Source organism: Lissotriton vulgaris, chromosome 2_1, assembly GCF_964263255.1.
Source record: "Lissotriton vulgaris chromosome 2_1, aLisVul1.2, whole genome shotgun sequence".
Taxonomy (NCBI): Eukaryota; Metazoa; Chordata; class Amphibia; order Caudata; family Salamandridae; genus Lissotriton; species Lissotriton vulgaris.
Genome location: NC_141687.1, coordinates 947782855 through 947801540, shown reverse-complemented (window position 1 = coordinate 947801540; position 18686 = coordinate 947782855). Strand labels below are relative to the sequence as shown.

The 18686-nt window shown below is 44.5% G+C and overlaps 1 protein-coding gene across 1 annotated transcript in view; it reads left to right on the top strand.

The window, feature by feature from the left end:
* Positions 1-6087, top strand: part of LOC147731455 (protein argonaute-3) — a 1378491-nt gene extending 1372404 nt beyond the window's left edge. The window contains exon 19 of the mRNA XM_086956497.1: positions 4960-6087. Coding sequence (XP_086812623.1) covers positions 4960-5068 — 109 coding nt within the window. The 3' untranslated portion in view covers positions 5069-6087. The remainder of the gene's footprint in view (positions 1-4959) is intronic.
* The last annotated feature ends 12599 nt before the right edge of the window (positions 6088-18686 follow it).

Here is an 18686-nt window from a genome sequence, read left to right as displayed (position 1 = left end):
GATGCATTCCTTCTTTTTTCTCTCACAAGAACAGTAGTGTTACGAAGAGGTTGCTAAACGTATGCCTGGCACTAGTCTGTGGGTGTAGGTGCCTCCTAGCCTACCCTAACCAATAGGGGAAATGCTCCCAGGAGTAACCCTACCACCTTTTGCAGCAGTTTCTGGGTGCCCTACTGCAAACAATGTCCCTCTGCCTGAATCCAACATGGCAGAACCTTTATTTTCCTCTGCAGACTTTCTGTGTCCACCCTTGCGGTGTGTCCAGGGAAATGAGCAACTCTTCCTCTGTGGTTACTCAAGACCAATTTGGTTCTGACAGCAGCTCCTATCCTACTGGGATTGGTGCATGGCTAGCTAGAAGGACAAACAAGCATTGGAAATGCAATAGGTCTCGCATCATTAGAGTTAGTGCTTTTAGAATTGTTTATGGGTTTTTTTTTGTAAATCTTTAGCATTTTTGTTTCCTGTAGCCAATGCTAAAGAATTACAAATAAAAAAAGCCATAAACATTTCTAAAAGCTCTAACTCATACTGCAAAGGTGGGAAATAAGAGTTGGCACTTAAATATCACTTTAAAAAAACATTCCTTGCATGCAAACTTGTGAAACGCGCCGATGGAAACAACGATTTTACTCATCAGAAGCAGCTAATAAATATTCACTGCTACTCAGTCTCCAGGGCACAAAAGCAAACCTCAGTCACCAAGAAAACTCATTTCTGCCCAAAGATGAACGATATGGCTGCTCCTCAATGTTCACAATCTCCCACTACAATACACAAAGAAAGCTGCAGTTTTTGCTCTGTGCGTTTTGATCACAATTAAAATGTAATTCTAACAAAATCTACTACATTTTTTTTAAATAACGTAACAGACTTAAAATAAGTTTACAGTGTGCCTCGATGTGCAGTGTGCCTCGAGGAGTGTAGAGCGGCCTCAAGGAATGTAGAGTGCCTCAATGTACACAGCGCTTCAGTTTTCCCGTAGTGCTCACTTCGATTGGCCGAAGTCCCTCTCTGAAGCTACTACTATTATTACTGCTCAGGCAGCATGCACCCCTTCAAGAGAAAGGAGGGTTGTCCTAGAAAATGCGACCACCAAGTAGCAACGGTTTCTTTTACTCGTTTTTAAAGGCGGAACAGATCATCGGTTCCTGTAGATCGGTTGCACGGGTGTTCCTTGGGGGGATAGAAATACTCGACACACCCAGACAGCAACTGCGTATGAGTCACAAACATGCTTCAGCGAACTCAGGACGAGCCGAACAGCCTTGTGGATTTTCAAAGCTGCAATGCGACCACCAAGTAGCAACGGTTTCTTTTACTCGTTTTTAAAGGCGGAACAGATCATCGGTTCCTGTAGATCGGTTGCACGGGTGTTCCTTGGGGGGATAGAAATACTCGACACACCCAGACAGCAACTGCGTATGAGTCACAAACATGCTTCAGCGAACTCAGGACGAGCCGAACAGCCTTGTGGATTTTCAAAGCTGCATCTCGGTTTACACAGAGCGGCTTACAAGTTTCCATTCACTCTGCGAGTCTATGGAGTGTTTAATGATACAGAGAAAACGAAAACATTCTCTACTTAACAATCACGTGAAATTCAAATACTCTACATTAGTTTGTAATTTGTCCGTGAAGTTGTTCAAATCACAGGTCAGGGAGTATGCAAAGAGGCTAAATGCTTCTTAGTCGGGCTCGCCAAAAAGACACAGAAAAGCGTGCAAGAGTTCACGGATGTGAGCGTTTGTGTGTACACAGATAGCAGTGACTTCCACACACAGCTGCTAACTATCAAGGTGCTGCCAACCCTTCCGAAACTCACCCAACTGATAACGTGCCACTTGCCAACTCAAGTAGCCTCTAAGGGTGTTCAGGGTCAAACATTCTCTACCTCCACTGTGGGGCGTGTCTTTTCGGATACATTACGACAGGCCAAAGTAACAAGGACTCAAGTTAGTAACAAGGAGGAGGCAGCGAGTCAAAATGGAGGGCATTGCTGTGGGGAGGGGGGAGGAGAAATGCGACGCGACATGGCAGGCAGGGGAGGCGGCGGAGCTGGGGTGTGGGAGGAGTGCGGGAACAGACGGCGAGGGGAGGAGAGTAGGAGGAGGAGAGTAGGGGAGCTGCGGGGAGGAGAAATGCGACGCGACATGGCAGGCAGGGGAGGGGGCGGAGCGGGGGTGTGGGAGGAGTGCGGGAACAGACGGCGAGGGGAGGAGAGTAGGAGGAGGAGAGTAGGGGAGGCACGGCCTAGCGGCCGTGCAATCAAGAAGTGAGGGGGCGGGAGAGTAGGTAAGGCAGGCGGCTGGGGGCATGTGCACGTGCTTTTAAGCTCAATGCGCATGCGCATTGAGCTTAAAAGTCACGGGCACTGCAAGGAATCGTGGGGCACTGCAAGGAATCGCCACGATTCCTTGCAAGTTGGATAAAGAGTGGATAAGCCCCCATAGTCTCGCTTGCTCGATGCGCAAGGCCCAGTTGTTAACTACACCTGCCCAAGACTGGGTAGGCCTATTTGAAAATAATCAATTTGAGGGCCCTGCCAAGATTGGTCATCCAGTCAGAGGAACAAACACTTCCCCACATCCAAGGCCTTTGTCTTAGCTCTGTGCACAAGTTCACACCTCATCAGGGAGCAATCCAGCTCCTGGGTGACAGTTGGAAGCTCATGAGAATAGGCTTCTAGAGGCTTTTGGCAGACAAAAGGTGACTTAAGTACCTTTTGTAAAATATTTAGTACACGTATGACTTTACCAATGAATCTAAGATTTCGCTTTTTAGCTGGTTCCTAGATAGAGATAACATTATTTATTTTAAACAATTTTTGGGGGCCTTGTCACTGTAAGGACATGTTGTACATTAAACTTTTACATTTCCTACTTTTAAATATCATGCCCACTGCCTTATTTGGCCTTAAGGCTTACTTAGTGGTGACTTATTAGCATTTAAAAGCAGGGTTTGGGCTTGTCAAAAGGGGTTATTTTGACCGGTTGAATATGCAGTTTAAGCCTACACAGCCAGGTTTGTGTTGGCAGCCTTTCATTCACGGTGGTGAGGTGTGGTGCAGCGGCCATGGCAGCTCACTTCGGAGCACAGGGTTCACGGTTCGATTCCCGGCTCCGGCAGCAGCTCAGCTCAGCACCATGTGACTCTGGGCAATAGCTCACTTCTTTTTCACGACGGCCCCCAGCGCCTTCAGACCCGTAAGGGTGAGTAGTTTGCACTTTACAAATACGGATTTACATTTACATGTTTAGCACTGTAGTGGTGGCACAATATGTGTTGCAGTCCACTAGTGACATTTAACTTGCAGTCCCTAGTTACACTTTATACTATATACTAGGTATTTATAGTTAAATTAAATATGCATAATTCTGGGGTCAGAGCACATGCACCGCAGCCTAGTTAGCAGAGCCCCAGTGTCCAAAAGCAGCCCCAAAACAATGGGTGTAACCATGCGAACAGATCCATTTTCCTACACCACCCACAGAGCATGACAGGGCATTGAAGGGCTTTGAGCCCTTAAATGCACAGGGTCCGTTTTGAACCGATAAAAGCTGCTGACTATAAGGCTACGTCGCACTGTGTCCCTTCACTTCATTTCCCTTGAATAAAAAGGTTAGCGAATGAGACTTTTCCAAGATGCTTATTTTTCTAATGACCTTTCCGCTTTTGAAATATATTTACGTTTATGAAGTTTAAATTGATGATATTGGCACATATATCCTTTTTTTGGACTGCTTTACTGTGTAATGTCACAACAGATGTGGCCTTCCAGAAGTAAAGCGTAAATGAATTGAGGAAGAATATATTTTGAAAGAAGTGCTTAGAATCCCGTACGTGGGCTGGACTATGTGGTGCTTATGTTTTCAGTGGAGGTTTCCCTGAAAGAGAACTAGCGTAACAGGTAAGAAAACGTGTCTTTCTTGCCACAGGTACCAACTGAAGTTCAGAAGGAGTCTGAAGTCTCATATTCTGAACTTATGTTCGGTCTTTGGTTAGCACCTAAAGTAGTCCTAATCTTCAGCCACTCATCCTGCAACCTCAGCTTGTTCAGATACCTATTTTAAGACCCTTTGTAAGTATCCCATGGTTGGTGCAAATTTTGTGAATTATCTGCAAGACTTTATTATCGTTCTTACAGTAGTAGATTGGAGAAATGTCATCTCACTGAAGTTTCTATAAACACATACTTCCTCCGCAAACATAGTTTTGTCTGCAGTATTCTTTCCCACTCCACGGCACGTGCTCTGATGTGTCACCAGATCAGTGAATCACTTGATAAGTACAATAATAGCTCACCCATGGGGACTTTTGGTAGGTCGTGGTGAATTTAGAAGCCCCATGAAGACCTTCTCCATCTGCAACAGAGTGGACCCATCAAAGAGCTAAGCTGAAATCGCCCTAGGCCTTCAGCTTACTGTTGAGGATGGGGCAACAGGCCACGACCTCGAATGACAGATTAACTCCCGCTAGCATTCCTGACTTTCAACCAGGACCTCTTCCTGGCCATCTGCAGCTTCTTGCCATCCCATAGGTAGGTTTCAAATAGGCTGTGCAGCTTCCCTAGGACCCGCGGGGTGGCTGGAGAGAAGCATCACTTTACACAAAGGCTGTGTCTCGAGGGCAGCCTGATAAATAGCTGCTATAAAATGCCCATACAACACAGTGTTAGGGTATGGAAATATAAAATATATTTTTTTTAAACGCCGTCAAATACTGTTTGGCCAATGGCCGTGATCACCCAGGTACATAAGGAGAAGCAGCCGGTGTGTATGCAAAGGTGAAAAACAGGCGAGGAAGGGGAATGATTCAAGCATGTAAATTTATTAAAGATCTAAAGCTGGATAATGTACTATTCATGTTAAATTGTGTCAAATATTAGGTATTGATTACATTGTCTCTATCCATAAAACAGTGTTTGCCTGCCTTTATCCGTCTTTGTTTCCCTTTCAGTGCCGAAGGAAGTCACGTTTCAGGACAAAGCAACGGTCGAGACCCCCAGGCCCTTGCGAAGGCTGTACAAATTCACCAGGATACCTTACGCACAATGTACTTTGCGTGACAGCAAATGACAGAGCAAAGAAATTAGACCATGAAAGCATACTCTCGGAAAGGAAGAACTGTATGAAAAAAGACTTAAGCCACATACAGTGTGTGTTTTTGGTAGTGTCAAATGATGGAGCCTTGCAAGCATGCAGTACTGGCCACTGTGCTGGGAGGAAAGGGGCTTTTCCATCAGCTGACCTGAGTGGAATGTTTACTTCACTGAGGAACAGAGCACTATTATGCAATATAAAACCAGCCAACTGCGTTGTGTGCGGTCTATCGGTGACCGTGGTCATTTTCTTTTGCTTTTTGTTTTCCTTGTAGTCTAACCCTTTATGCCTTTACCTCAATTTGCTTGGGCAGCGCAACACTCTTTCCAACAATGACTACGTAAAATAAACACAAATGAAAGAAGAACTATATGATGCAAATCTACAGGCACAATCTAAAGGATTGTGGCGTAAGTGTGCAAAGAAATGAAGTGAGGGTGCCTTTTTTATTTACCTACTTTGCACAGCGGCAGGTGTCTACTCTCCTGTTCCCTGTAGTAATGCTGACATTTAACGATAAGTACGTGTGGCATTTTTGACTGTAGAGTATTGAGTAGCTGTACCCGCCTCCCCATGTGTTTGTGCCTGTCTGCTCATTTTTATTATGTTTTTTGCTCACTTCCTTTAGCCTGTCAAACTGAAAGAAGTGTAGCCCGCTGCTGCCTTGATATCTTCATAGTCCCGAGTTCCTAACTCAATTAGTTGCCTCGCCAGAGTTGGTCATTTGTAGCTGATAAACTGCTGCATTTAGACTGCCCTCTGCTCACCTCTGTGTTTACCAAGCTGCTGCTCAACCTATCAGAGTTTTTTGTACTGCGTTTACAGCCCGCACAAATACTGGGCTCTTGGCCAGCTCTGATAGTATTTTGTACTGACGTCTGAAAAACACTGGGGTGACCCAAAAATATTTTGCCAGCGACCAATGTTTCTAAACACACTCGAGTTGCGATCTCCTGTATAATACAAAAAAAACTATGTGTTTAAACAACTGTTTTTGTATAGTTGTCTGTTTGGCACTTACACCGTAATGTGATACCCTATCTATGTTGTGCGTTTTTGACGTTCAGTTTCCCTTTTTTATATTTATTAGATTAATAATAATGCTTTAATTTAAATATTGCAAGACACATTATCGGAAACATTATTTTTTTTAAAGAAATATCAGTGTTTCTTTATCTTTTTTAACTGACATTGGCTATCTGTTAGTGCAATAAGCCGTTTTTACAGTGAAATTGTGTCCGTTTAGCTGTGCTGAAGAAGTTGTTGTACCACTAGTTTGTGGGAGAAAGGACACCTCCGTAACTTTTAAATGATAATGTAAGAAAACTATAAAGGAAAAGAAACAAAAGCCTTAATGTAGAAGGAATGTTTTTCAGGCAAATGGTTTGTTTGAAGTTATGTAATAATGTAACAGCCTTTTTGAAATCAAAACCGCGCCCACTATCATGTGTTTTTGATCCGTCACCCTCCCATTAACCTGAATATATTCGGAGATCCGTTGGAGATTTGGAGATCCGTTTTCACAGGTCTAACGATTGGGGTCAAGCTGATTCCAGGGTATCCACAAGCCTTCATTTTGAGATCCATTTTCCCAAGTTTCTAACAATTGAGCTCAGGCCGATTTCAGGATATCCACTTTTAATTAATCGTTACTCAGAAATCTCATGCATTTGCTGCTTTCTGGAACTAGAGTTCAATACTCTAAGCAGGATAAATGTAAGTCTGAAGAAATGTGTATTTATGATGAAGTCCTTATTTTTTTGTGAAAATCCACGCACATGCTCTCCAGGAAGAGTCATTTTGCTACATTGAACACACTGTGTTCAATGACAAAAGTATGAATTTGCTTAAGTATATTCTCAAGAACATTGAACACACACATTGTTGCCTCCACTTTCTTGTCCACCTCCCGCGGGCTCGAAAATACACACCTTTTACATCCTATAATGTGATGAAGTAGTTTTGTGATATTACTACCACAGCCAAGTGGTTTGTAAATTTCAGCAGAACTCTGAGATTGATTTATTAGACCATAATATCCAGCTTATCTATTACCCATTTCATGTTACATATTTCTGTTTAGGTGGCTTTTGATTTCAACTTCATAATTTAAGAAAATGGCATTGTAGCCCATAATTGATAGACATGATGTAAGTTTGTATGAATAACAGTATTTGAAACCAGTGAAGGTTTGTGAAATATCAAACATACATTGAACACACAAGAAAAAAATATTTTTCAGTCTTTAACCGGCGCTCTAACATTGTTCTGGTGGATAGCTATCTTGTTAGGCACTGTTGTTTAATTTCTTAGAGTACTGAATCCGATTAAAGCACTAAGTTCCCAGCAATCACATACTGTGTTGGATGTTAAGAAAATTCTATGCTGGTACTCAGATAAAACTGAGCATATCTCAAAATGTAAAACAAACTACTCATTGACTGTCATCCCATTCATACTGTTTTAGCAAACAACTTGGCAGTTTATTACAAAATGGAGTATTTTATGCATTACTCCATTTTCTGAAAGCTAATGAACCTCTTCCACGTTAGCCTAGGAAGAGTTTTCTTTATTCAGACTCCAGAGCTGGCACCCATGTGGGTCGGTTCTCAATGTGCAATCCCTTATTTTCCATTTATCCTTTCAACCTTCTACCATTCCCAATTCCGCTATTTTCCTTATTACCTTCTTCAGGTGCTGCTTGACTGCCAGTGAAGATTTCATGATAGAGAAGGACCTTACTATTAATTGTAGTTTTCCATCATGTGATTTTTCAAGGCATGAAGAGCCCATCTTCCTCCACTGATGGCTGCATTTGGATGGAACAGGCAGGACTTAGTGCTCTGTGAACTAGATCATCTACTACAGTTATCTGTATTTGATCCATTGGTTAGAAGTTTGATTTCCAACATGCCTACTTAGTCCTTCAATCAATCAATCAGTGACACTTGTAAAGCGCGCTACATACCCGTAGGGTCTCAAGGCGCTTGGGGGGGGGGGTGCCGCTACTGCTCGAACAGCCAGGTCTTCAGCTTCTTCCTGAAGGAGAGGTGGTCTTGGGTCAGGCGCAGGTCGGACGGGAGGGAGTTCCAGGTCTTGGCGGCCAGGTAGGAGAAGGACCTTCCTCCTGTAGTCGCTCTTCGGATGCGGGGGACGGCGGCGAGGGCGTGGTTGGCTGATCGGAGGTGGCGTTTGGGAGCGTAGAAGTTGACTCGGCTGTTGAGGTAGCTCGGGCCTTGGTCGTGTAGGGCTTTGTGTGCGTGGGTGAGGAGGCGGAAGGTGATTCTCTTGTTGATAGGGAGCCAGTGAAGGTCTCTCAGATGTCCGGAGATGTGGCTGGATCGTGGGATGTCGAGGATGAGTCTGGCTGAGGCGTTTTGGATCCGCTGGAGTCTCTTCTGGAGCTTGGCGGTGGTCCCGGCGTAGAGGGCGTTGCCGTAGTCCAGTCGGCTGGTGACGAAGGCCTGGGTGACGGTCTTCCTGGTCTCTGTGGGGATCCACCAGAAGATCTTTCGTAGCATGCGTAGGATGTTGAAGCACGCCGAGGAGACGCTGTTGACTTGCCTGGTCATGGAGAGGGAGGAGTCCAGGATGAAGCCCAGGTTTCGTGCATGGTCTGTCGGTTTGGGTGCGGTGCCCAGGGCGGGAGGCCACCAGGAGTTGTCCCAGGCGGAGGGTGAGGAGCCCAGGATGAGGACCTCCGTCTTGTCCGAGTTCAGTTTCAGGCGGCTGGTCGTCATCCACTCGGCTACCTCTCTCATCCCTTCGTGCAGGTTGGCTCTGGCGGCGGCGGGGTCGTTGGTCAGGGAGAGGATCAGCTGGGTGTCGTCGGCGTAGGAGATGATGCTGAGGTGGTGTTTGCGTACGATGGCCGCGAGGGGGCTCATGTAGACGTTGAAGAGGGTTGGGCTCAGGGATGATCCTTGGGGGACGCCGCAGATGACTTCGGAGGCCTCTGACTTGTACGGTGGTAGGCGGACTCGCTGTGTTCTTCCGTCGAGGAAGGAGATGATCCATTCCAGCGCCTTGTCCTGGATTCCGATGTTGCTGAGGCGCTGTATTAGGGTGCGGTGGCAGACCGTGTCGAATGCCGCGGAGAGGTCTAGGAGGATGAGGGCCGCTGTTTCTCCCTTGTCCATCAGGGCTCGGATGTCATCGGTGGCGGCGATGAGGGCGGTCTCGGTGCTGTGTTTGGCTCGGAAGCCGGACTGTGAGGGGTCGAGGGATCCGTTCGTCTCGAGGAAGGCGGCCATCTGCTTGTTGACGGTCTTCTCGATGACTTTGGCTGGAAACGGGAGAAGCGAGATGGGGCGGTAATTCTTGAGGTCGGTGGGGTCCGCTGTTGGTTTCTTGAGTAGAGCGCTGAGTTCGGCGTGTTTCCAGCTTTCGGGGAAGATGGCGGTGTCGAAGGATGTGTTGATGATTTCTCGCAGGTGGGGTGCGATGACAGTGTCGGCCTTGTTGAAGACGTGGTGAGGGCAGGGGTCGGTCGGTGATCCGGAGTGGATGGAGTTCATCGTGCGGATGGTGTCTTCGGTGCTGATCGGGGTCCAGGCGTGGAGGGTGGTGGTGGGGGGGGGTGGCTGGTCGGTCGTGGTGTGCGTTGGTTGGTTGTTGAAACTGCTGTGTATGTCCGTGATCTTGTTGTGGAAGTATGAGGCGAGGGAGTTGCAGAGGTCTTGCGATGGGGTGATGTCGTTGTTTCCTGCGCTGGGGTTGGAGAGCTCTTTCACGATGTTGAAGAGTTCCTTGCTGTTGTGTGCGTTGTTGTCCAACCGGTCCTTGTATGCTGTTCTCTTGGCGGCGCGGATCAGCTGGTGGTGTTTCCGGGTGGCAAGTTTGTAGGAGGTCCTGTTGTCCGGTGTCGGTTCCCTTTTCCAGACTTTCTCGAGGGCTCGGCAGTTCTTCTTGGAGCTCTTGAGTTCGTCGGTGAACCATGGGGCCTTCTTGCTGCCGGGTCTGCTAGGCGGGGTCCTCAGCGGTCCTTCATTCTCCTATGGTCAATAAAATGAGTGCTATTGAGTCTGCATGAAAATAATTATTTTATTCAACCCAAAGAATCCCACGGATCAACACCACCTTCATGAATTCACATTATCTTATAGTAACAGCTTAAGAGTGAATATCCTACTGCTCTGTCAAATCGACCTTAAATTCAGGCTACCTGTGCTACGCATTGTCGAGCGGTAAAGCTACTCGACGAGTTCCTTTTCACTCTTCCTCTTCAAGTCTTTTAGCCTGTTTCCTAGCTGTTAACATTCTCTTGCGTTTATCTAATATCTGCTTTGAAAAGGGAACAATAAGCAAAAAAAAAAGCTTTAACTCTATTATAGCAAATAATGCCGACTGGGTTAATAGTGAAAGAAACAATTGCATTTCTTTAGTTTATGTTGAGTGCAGCTAGGCACATATGTGAACTTATATCAATATTTGTAGGAGACAAATTCACCTTTTAAAAGTGCTCTTGGGGTCACACTTGAATGTAAATGTTAAGTGTCTGGAAGATTCACATCATGGAGAACTAGGATTACAAATACATTTTCTATACTTGTAATCTTATTATTCCATTTCGCAATCCAGGAATATAATAAGAAATTGGTTTAAATGGACTATATTCACTCTTCCCATCGAAATGAGCTGCCTAACTGATACTATTGTAGAATCTGCAGCAGTGAAGCATTCAAATTCAGAAATCAAGGTCTTCATGATTAAAATGTGTTCTGGGATCCTGCATGTAGGCAGAGATTTATCCAATGTCAATAGGTTCAGTGAACAAGCCAATGATCCCAATGATCTAGAACTAGGATTCCAAGTTATTGTCCTTCATACAAACAACTGCAGTCCACAATTGTTGGACTAGACCTGTAAACCAACCTGCCATAATGTTTCTCTGGCCTAACGGTGACGTTTGACATTCTACAAATCACCAGAAATGAAGAATAGGGGGGCACTGGACCCACATGAATCATCATCATTGTTTACTTAGAGTGCCTAATTTCTCAAAAAGAGCATACTTAGGTCATCATTATGAGTAGCCACTTAATTCTGATGTAGCCAATAATGGCAGTTACCGGCCCCATCATAATTATGAGACCAGCAGGAAAACAGCTGAACTGTTTAATTCTCCAGTGTTGGATCTTTTATAATTCATTTTAATCATTTCCCAGTGTCAGGTTGGGAATCCCCAGTAACTTAAAATAACATAAAACTGCGTTAAAAAGGCCATAGGTCTCAACAACAGTGTTTTTAGTAGCACATCCACCTAAATAGAAACAATCCAACCTTTGGCCAATGAAATTGAAGTTGTAAGCTCTCCTACGTCCCCTGGAGGCCACCTTAGCCCAGATTGCTATTGCACGAGAAGAGCTGTACTCTAACCTTTCAGTGATCCTATCCTGATATTTTTCTGGTCTGTTTTGAAGCTCGTCCAGGCCCGTCTTTAGCTTTCAGTGTACAGTAAGTTGTTTTTGGGGTTATTTTCAGGAAAGTCAAACTTTTCTAGACCAGCAAGACCTTTTCTTTGACGTCAACTGTTGTCATAACTGACAGAGAGAGAAAAATCCCTTTTCAAATCCTACTCTACCTGCGGTCAGAAAAGATCTACACTGATGACCCACCTGAGCAATATTTTTATTATATTTACCCAAAGCACAAGGCTTCACGCTGCAATATTTGTAAAACCTTACCTTCAAGGACCCTAAAGGTTAGGGCGAGGAGTTTGGTCCTCTGTGTACTAGAAAGAGGAACTACCATCCTTGTAAGGGTGATGCCCCATCATCTGGGCATAATTCTGTGAAAAGCTCTACACCAAGCACTTCCATGAAGGCGGTGCTAAAGTTGAAACTAGGAGTTTCCAGAGCAGGGCTTACATCCTAAAGCGCCTGCAGCCACCTCTTCACAGAAAAAAAGACTATAGTTGGTTCGGAGAAACGCTCCAGACAGGATGAACTCCAGACTAATCAAAAATACCTTAATGTCCTAACTTAAATCTAGTCCCAGCCACTGACTTCCTGTCATCGTCATCCACAACAAAGAAAAAAACACCATCATCAATGACACTCCCATTGTCACCTATGTGGCAAGTATCATCGATGTCTATGAAGAGATCACTGTTAATGAGCAGACCTTTGTCTACAACGATGGCGCCTTCGATGACAAGACCATAGTCGACGGCGTCACCGAGAATGTGTTTAATTCCACCATCAGCGATGAACCTTCTTTCATCATCAACATCGTCTACAACGCTGTCAATTGCAGTCTTTCCTACACCAGACACTTTGCCACTTTAAAGGTGACAGCAAGTCTTCCCACCCAAATTATTTCTGAATTGTTAGTGGACTTCATCGACTAGGACAACTCTGTGACTGCCTATACCTCTATTCATTTGAGGGAGACCTTAACCAGGAGTATGACTTTCAGCCACAGACTTTCATAACTGATAACCCTCCTCAATCCTGTGCAGCTCTGTGTTGCTGTACAGAATGTGAGATCTTGAAGGTGCCTGTTGTATTTTTGCCTATCTTACAACAAATGATAGACTCCTTTTTAAAGACTGCACCTTCAGCAGCCAGCCGAGCAAATTGTGTCCACCTCCACTCCACCACCACTCCACCACCACCTTTGTTCTCAATGCCTCCCCCACCACCTCCACTTCTTTCACCTCCAACAGACCAGCCTCCAAGGGCTCTCACTGCACCACATATCCCACCAACTCTAAGGATACAGGATATGAGGGCTGATCGGATTCAGTGTATTCTGATTTGGAAGAAGAGGGTGAACTACCAGACGGAGGTAATGAAGAGTATAATGATTATATCATACCAACCAAACTCACTTCAGGGCAATGTAGCCCGTTTCCATTCGCTGATGGAAAGAGTGGCAAAAAATGCAATCTCCCAGTGACCTTGGTGAAGTAGCAATGCTTCCTTTATGCCTTCATGGAAGCAGCCACTAAAGCTATTAGGTCCATACATGTAATTGATCAAACTGCCAGCCACAGTTTTCAGCAGAGGTGCCTGGTTTTTAAAAGAAGTACAGGGTCCCAGACTCTGCCCCTTCCCACCCTACTGGCCACCCCTAACCAGACTCTTGTTATAATGTCTGTGTGCCAGCGCTGATTAAAGAACCAATTCGCGACATCTTGGCGGTAAGGGTAATCAAGGCCTGTCAATGCCTTTGTCAATTTGGAGCCATTATGATCGCCAGATGTAGCCTAACATATTGCCACTAATCAATGTCATACAGAGGCTACGAGGGAGACTGCTAAAGCCATAATCCAAGATTGTTCAACAATGTCAGCATCAATCATTCACGCTGCAGTGGACATTTGAAATTCAGGCTTTCGCCAGCTGCCTGCGACAGCTGTATTAATAAGACAAGGATGGCTGAGATTTACAGCTTTCCATCCAGAAGTCGAAGCAAACGTTACTGAATATGCAGTTTGAAGGAATAACCCTATTTGGAAAGCATGTTGCAGATGTCTTGCAGAATGTTAAAACAGACACATATACAGCAAAATCTCTTGGTGCCCTCCAGTATCATCGTGCTCATGAAGATATTATGCCTATAAAGGAGGCTTCAATCAGTATGGAGATAAAGGCCAGCTTCATTATCCCTCAAGGCAGCCTGGATAGAAACCAAAGGCAAGGATATGGCTGATTTTCCTGAGCGAAAGAGGGGCGCCTCACAAACATGCTTCCTAAATAACCAAAAATAAGCTTCACTCCTTGCAGCTGCTCCCTTAGGAACCTCATCTCAATGGAAAGTGGAGAGAGTTTCTCCTTTTTTTGCCTCCACATGGGAGTCCATAACTTTGGGCTGCATATTGTACACTGGGTCATTAGAGTTTTTACAGAAACTACTTCGCTGGCTCCCCTGGAAGGAACATCATCTTCACCTGAGGGAGTTGCAAGAGAAACTTCTCCCACTTTTATGTGATAGAGACGGTCCCGAAATCCCAGAGAAATCAGGGATTTTATTCCAGAGTCTTTCTGAGAAAGAAGAAGACAGAACAATAGAGACTAATTCTGAACCTCAGGGAATTTAACAAGTTCTGAAAAAACAAACCCTTGGCATGGTAACTTTCCAAGAAGTAATCCTGCTGCTCCAGGGAAGGCTTATCAGACATCTTTGGATTTTCAGGATGCATATTGCCCATCCCCAAACATGGGAAGCAGAGGAAATCTCTTGGTTTTTCATTGGCGAGCCAGAACTACCAATTGAATTAATTTCCGTTCAGCAACACAAATATTTACTAAGTGCCTAGCACCATTTGCTGTCTTCCTCCCATCGCTGAATTTTCTTGTGTTCCCATCCTTGAATGACTGGCATGTCAAGAAAGAGGCAAAGGTTTCTACGGTCACCTGCATCTCTCTGTTTCTCAAGCTAGGACTGACACTAAGCGGGAGGTTCTCAATGGAACCACAGAGAAAGCTTCCGTTTTTGGGAGTGATACTGGACATAAGGTTGGGAAAGGTTTTTTCTTTCAGTGGACAAACTGATGAAGCTTCTTTCTCAAGCAGTCGGTCACAGTCAGACAGTATAAATCTCTACTCAGCCTGATGTCATCCTGCATATACCATTTTACAGGCTTTCAATGGGACCCATTAAGCAAGAATTGGACAAACAATGAAAGCAAGTTCTCACCACATGGGATGACATTGTCCACGTCACAAGATACCTGCAACAGGCACTCATATGGTGGTGGTTCTTTGTGAATCTCAACATAGGGCTCCCATTCCATCCTTCATCGAAAAGAGTGGGTCTTACAACAGATGCATTCATAGAGGGGTGTGAAGCTCACTTGTAAGAAATGTCTCAGGTCAGTTGCAAAAAATAAATCTCCATATCAATATGCCTGAGGTCCGTGCCATAAGACTAGATCTACCAGTGTTTCTCCCAGGAGTTGCAGGTCAAGCAGTCATCATCAGGATGGACAGTACGACATCCATGTGCTACATCACCAAGCTGGGAGGAACAAGGTCCCAGCATCTGTAGAATTCGGCGCAAATGCTAGGGGACTGGGCCATTTGTCACCAAGTGGACATTGCATTCCCTGGATGCCAAAACAATCAGACTAATGCTCCCAGTCGAACAGTATCGGATTGCCTTAAGTGGGAACTCCACGAAGATCAACAGGACTGCATCTTCCAAAAATGGGGTTACCCCACACTGGACTTATTTGCCATCTAGAGCAGTAGGAAATGCTGTTGCTATTTCAGAATCTTTTGGCAGACAGGATCCATTGTCAATGTTTTTTCAATCCAGTGGTCCTACGTGTTTACAAACGCCTTTCTGGCATTTCCGCTGATCCCCAGGGTCCTAAGGGAAGCGAAGGCGGAACATTGTACTCTGATTCGCATTGCCCCAGCCTAGCCATGTCAGTAGTGTTTCACCGAGCTCCTAAATCTATCTGCACTTCCAGCAATTCAATTAAAGATGTACTCCAGGCTCCTCTCAAGGCACAATGTAGAGATAACCCACCCCTACCTCTGGCCATTAAACCTGACAGCATCATACCTGACAACCTAGAGTTTGGTCATTTGGATCTGAAAGCAGAATGCAGAAACATCCTGGCATAAGCCCAGGCACAGAAATCACAAAACCATATAATACCAAGTGGAAACGCTTCTTTGTCTAGTGCAAGCCAAAGGATTCCATGCAATAACCCCATCAAGTACTTCCATATTTGCTTAGCATAACCCAGAGAAGTCTAATTTACTCTTCTGTACAAGTCCATCTGACGGCAATCACATGTTTTCGAAGAACGAGAGAATACGACCACTCTCTTTTCATAGTGAATTATGAAGCAATTTACTAAGGGATTTTTCATAGCATTTTCTTTTGTACAGCGCCCACCAGTTCTCTGGGAGCTTAATACTATCCTGAGCCACCTCACCCTGCCTCTTTTTTTATGTCAATTCACTGAGCACATCTAAAATTAATTTCCTGGAAATCAGCACTTCTCTTGGTTCCAATATCGGAGACTGGGAGAGGTTCTATCATTTATTGTGAAAGAACCCTTTCTCCCCCTTACGAAGGACAGTCTTCATGTGGACCAATCCTAAATTCGTACCTCATGTCTCTACTGACTTCCACCTGACGGAACCTGTCAGTCTGTGCTTCATCTTCCCAAATCCCACAACATCTGCAAAAAAGTAATTGCACTTGCTTGATGTGCACAGGTGCATCATGTTTCACATGGGCAAGACGAAAGACATTTGCTCTTTAGATCAACTATGTGCATCCTTCGGTCATCCAGGGATAAGCCAACCTGTGTCCAAACAGGGAATAACACATTCCCTGTTTTTCCAGAACAAGGCAAAGGTCCGCTCCAGGGAAGAGTGAGGGCTCATTCCACCAGGAGCATGGTAACAACTGCAGCACTCTACACTAGTGTTCATTTGTAAGAAATCTGCTGCGTGTGGCTACCTAGAGGAGCAGGCACACAATCTCAAAGCACTACTGCATGGATGTCAATGTAGCAGTCGATTCAGCAATGGGACAGGCAGTCCTCCGCAACGTGTTTCAATAAAGGTGAGCTTGCTAACTGCTTTGTTATACTAGATATGTACTGCTTTCTATTCTAATTCAAGCATGTGAATATATGAAGAATCCAATGCTGGAGAAGAAATTTGTAAGCTTACCTGTAACTCCAGTTCTCCAGTTCTCCAGCACTGATATCTTTTATATATTCATGTGATGCTCCCTCCTACCCGATCAGAGGCTCATTCATTATATTCTCTACTTGCACTTTTTAGTATGAAATCTGAGCTATACCCACCTTTGGTGGAAGTAGGTGAGTTCAGCACTTCCATCTCATTGGCCAAAGCTCAGATTGTTTCAAATGAGGTGGAGGTGTTGCTAAACAAATTGTTGTTGAGGCCTCAGGCCATTGTAATACTCTTTACTGCTACTTAAGATTATTGGGGATTCCAAGGCGTGAGTATTAGAGTAACAGGTAAGTAATTTTTCACCTGGAGATTTAGGGTTCTAAAAGCAGGCAAATTCTCCGGTTGAATGTCCAGGCCAAAATGAGGAAAGTCTGGGAATCAAACTAAGAATTATTGATTCCTCAGGTGCAAGTGGTGTTATTAATAGTAATGTATACGTACCTGTATATACTTACCTTGACAAAAATAGTTGTAGTCTATATTCTGCAGGCTGTAGTTTTATAGGTCAATATTTTTGACTTTGACATTCTAACATACAACCCCTCACAAGGGGCTGCCCTGCTTCATCAGACCAATGAGGTGCCCTCTACACCTTTACTCTTGGTTGCCTCCTACGGTGAAGGGATGGGTTACTTTGACAAGTTGCAAAAAATAAATAGGTATTACCTATTGTAAGGGGTGCCTATGCTCTCAAGTCCGAGTTTCACTTTTAAAATACCGACTACATCCCGGGCATACCACCTCGACCGGCTGACACAGGAAGTCAAATGTTTGCAGCAGAATCAGGTGCTGATGTGAGTAACCAGGCCTCACAAGAACAAAGGCATTTAATGTAAAAGCTTACTGGTGCACAAAAAGGGTTCTAAAGAGAAAATAGCCTGCCCTTGGATCTAAATCATTGAACTAGTGATTGTTAACAGTACGTTTTAGGATGCTGGCACTTCATCCCATTTTCCCCCAACTCTCTAAGAGAGACTGTATGCATACCTTAAACCTGAAAGACACATTTTCTATGCTGAAAATCGACCTACAGCACAATAAATGTTTTAAGGTCCACAGTAAACATCAAGCGCTTCCAGTTCATTAGCCTTCCATTGAACTTGAAATTTGCTCACATAGTGTTCAGCAAGTACCTGAACTAAAACAGGAATGAGATTGAGAACCCTGTTGAGGGATTGCGAGAGTATATTTCATTGGTGCATTTTGAGGTAACTCATTTTCATACAAGTCCACTGATAGAAGTTTCAAATGAGCAAGCAGTCTTAAAGTAAAAAGTTATGAATAGGTCATCGTCAACGATGTTCTACCACAAAGCTTCCTTACTTGGAGAAAACCGTTTCAAAATGTCTCAAAACACAAAATGTCAGAACTTTGTGTTAAGGTAACAGAAGGCTGACTCGATGAGGAGTACTCATTTTGTTAAAGAAAGGTATCTAATCTTTTCAGTCATTCAACCTCACCTGAAAAAGTAATCATCAAACAAATAGGCAAGATAAGAATGGTATTTGACCCAGGGTCCTTGTCATAGGGGGTTAACAGATCTTCACCTGTCAAAGTAACCACATATGAGATTGCTATGCAGGCCTGATGTGATGTCCAGAGCAAAAACACAGAATCCTGCACTACAACCTAGTTTCTGAACTCGGCAGGCTGGCTCCTGAGCTCCTCTAATACAGATGTGCTAACCTGTCTTAAACTGCATGAAAGGTTAACAAAGCCTTCTATTAGATCTTCATGCATGTTCAGAAGAAGAGATTTTGTATCTGGATGTCTGGCAAACTTACTGACTCCATGGCTGTGCCAAGTGCCTCTATGTTTTGCCCCATGGTCTTATATTTGGGAACGTTTGTTCTGCAGTTCTTGTCCTTTGGACAGTCGGTGTCACAAACTGTACTGAAAAGGCCTCCCCAAA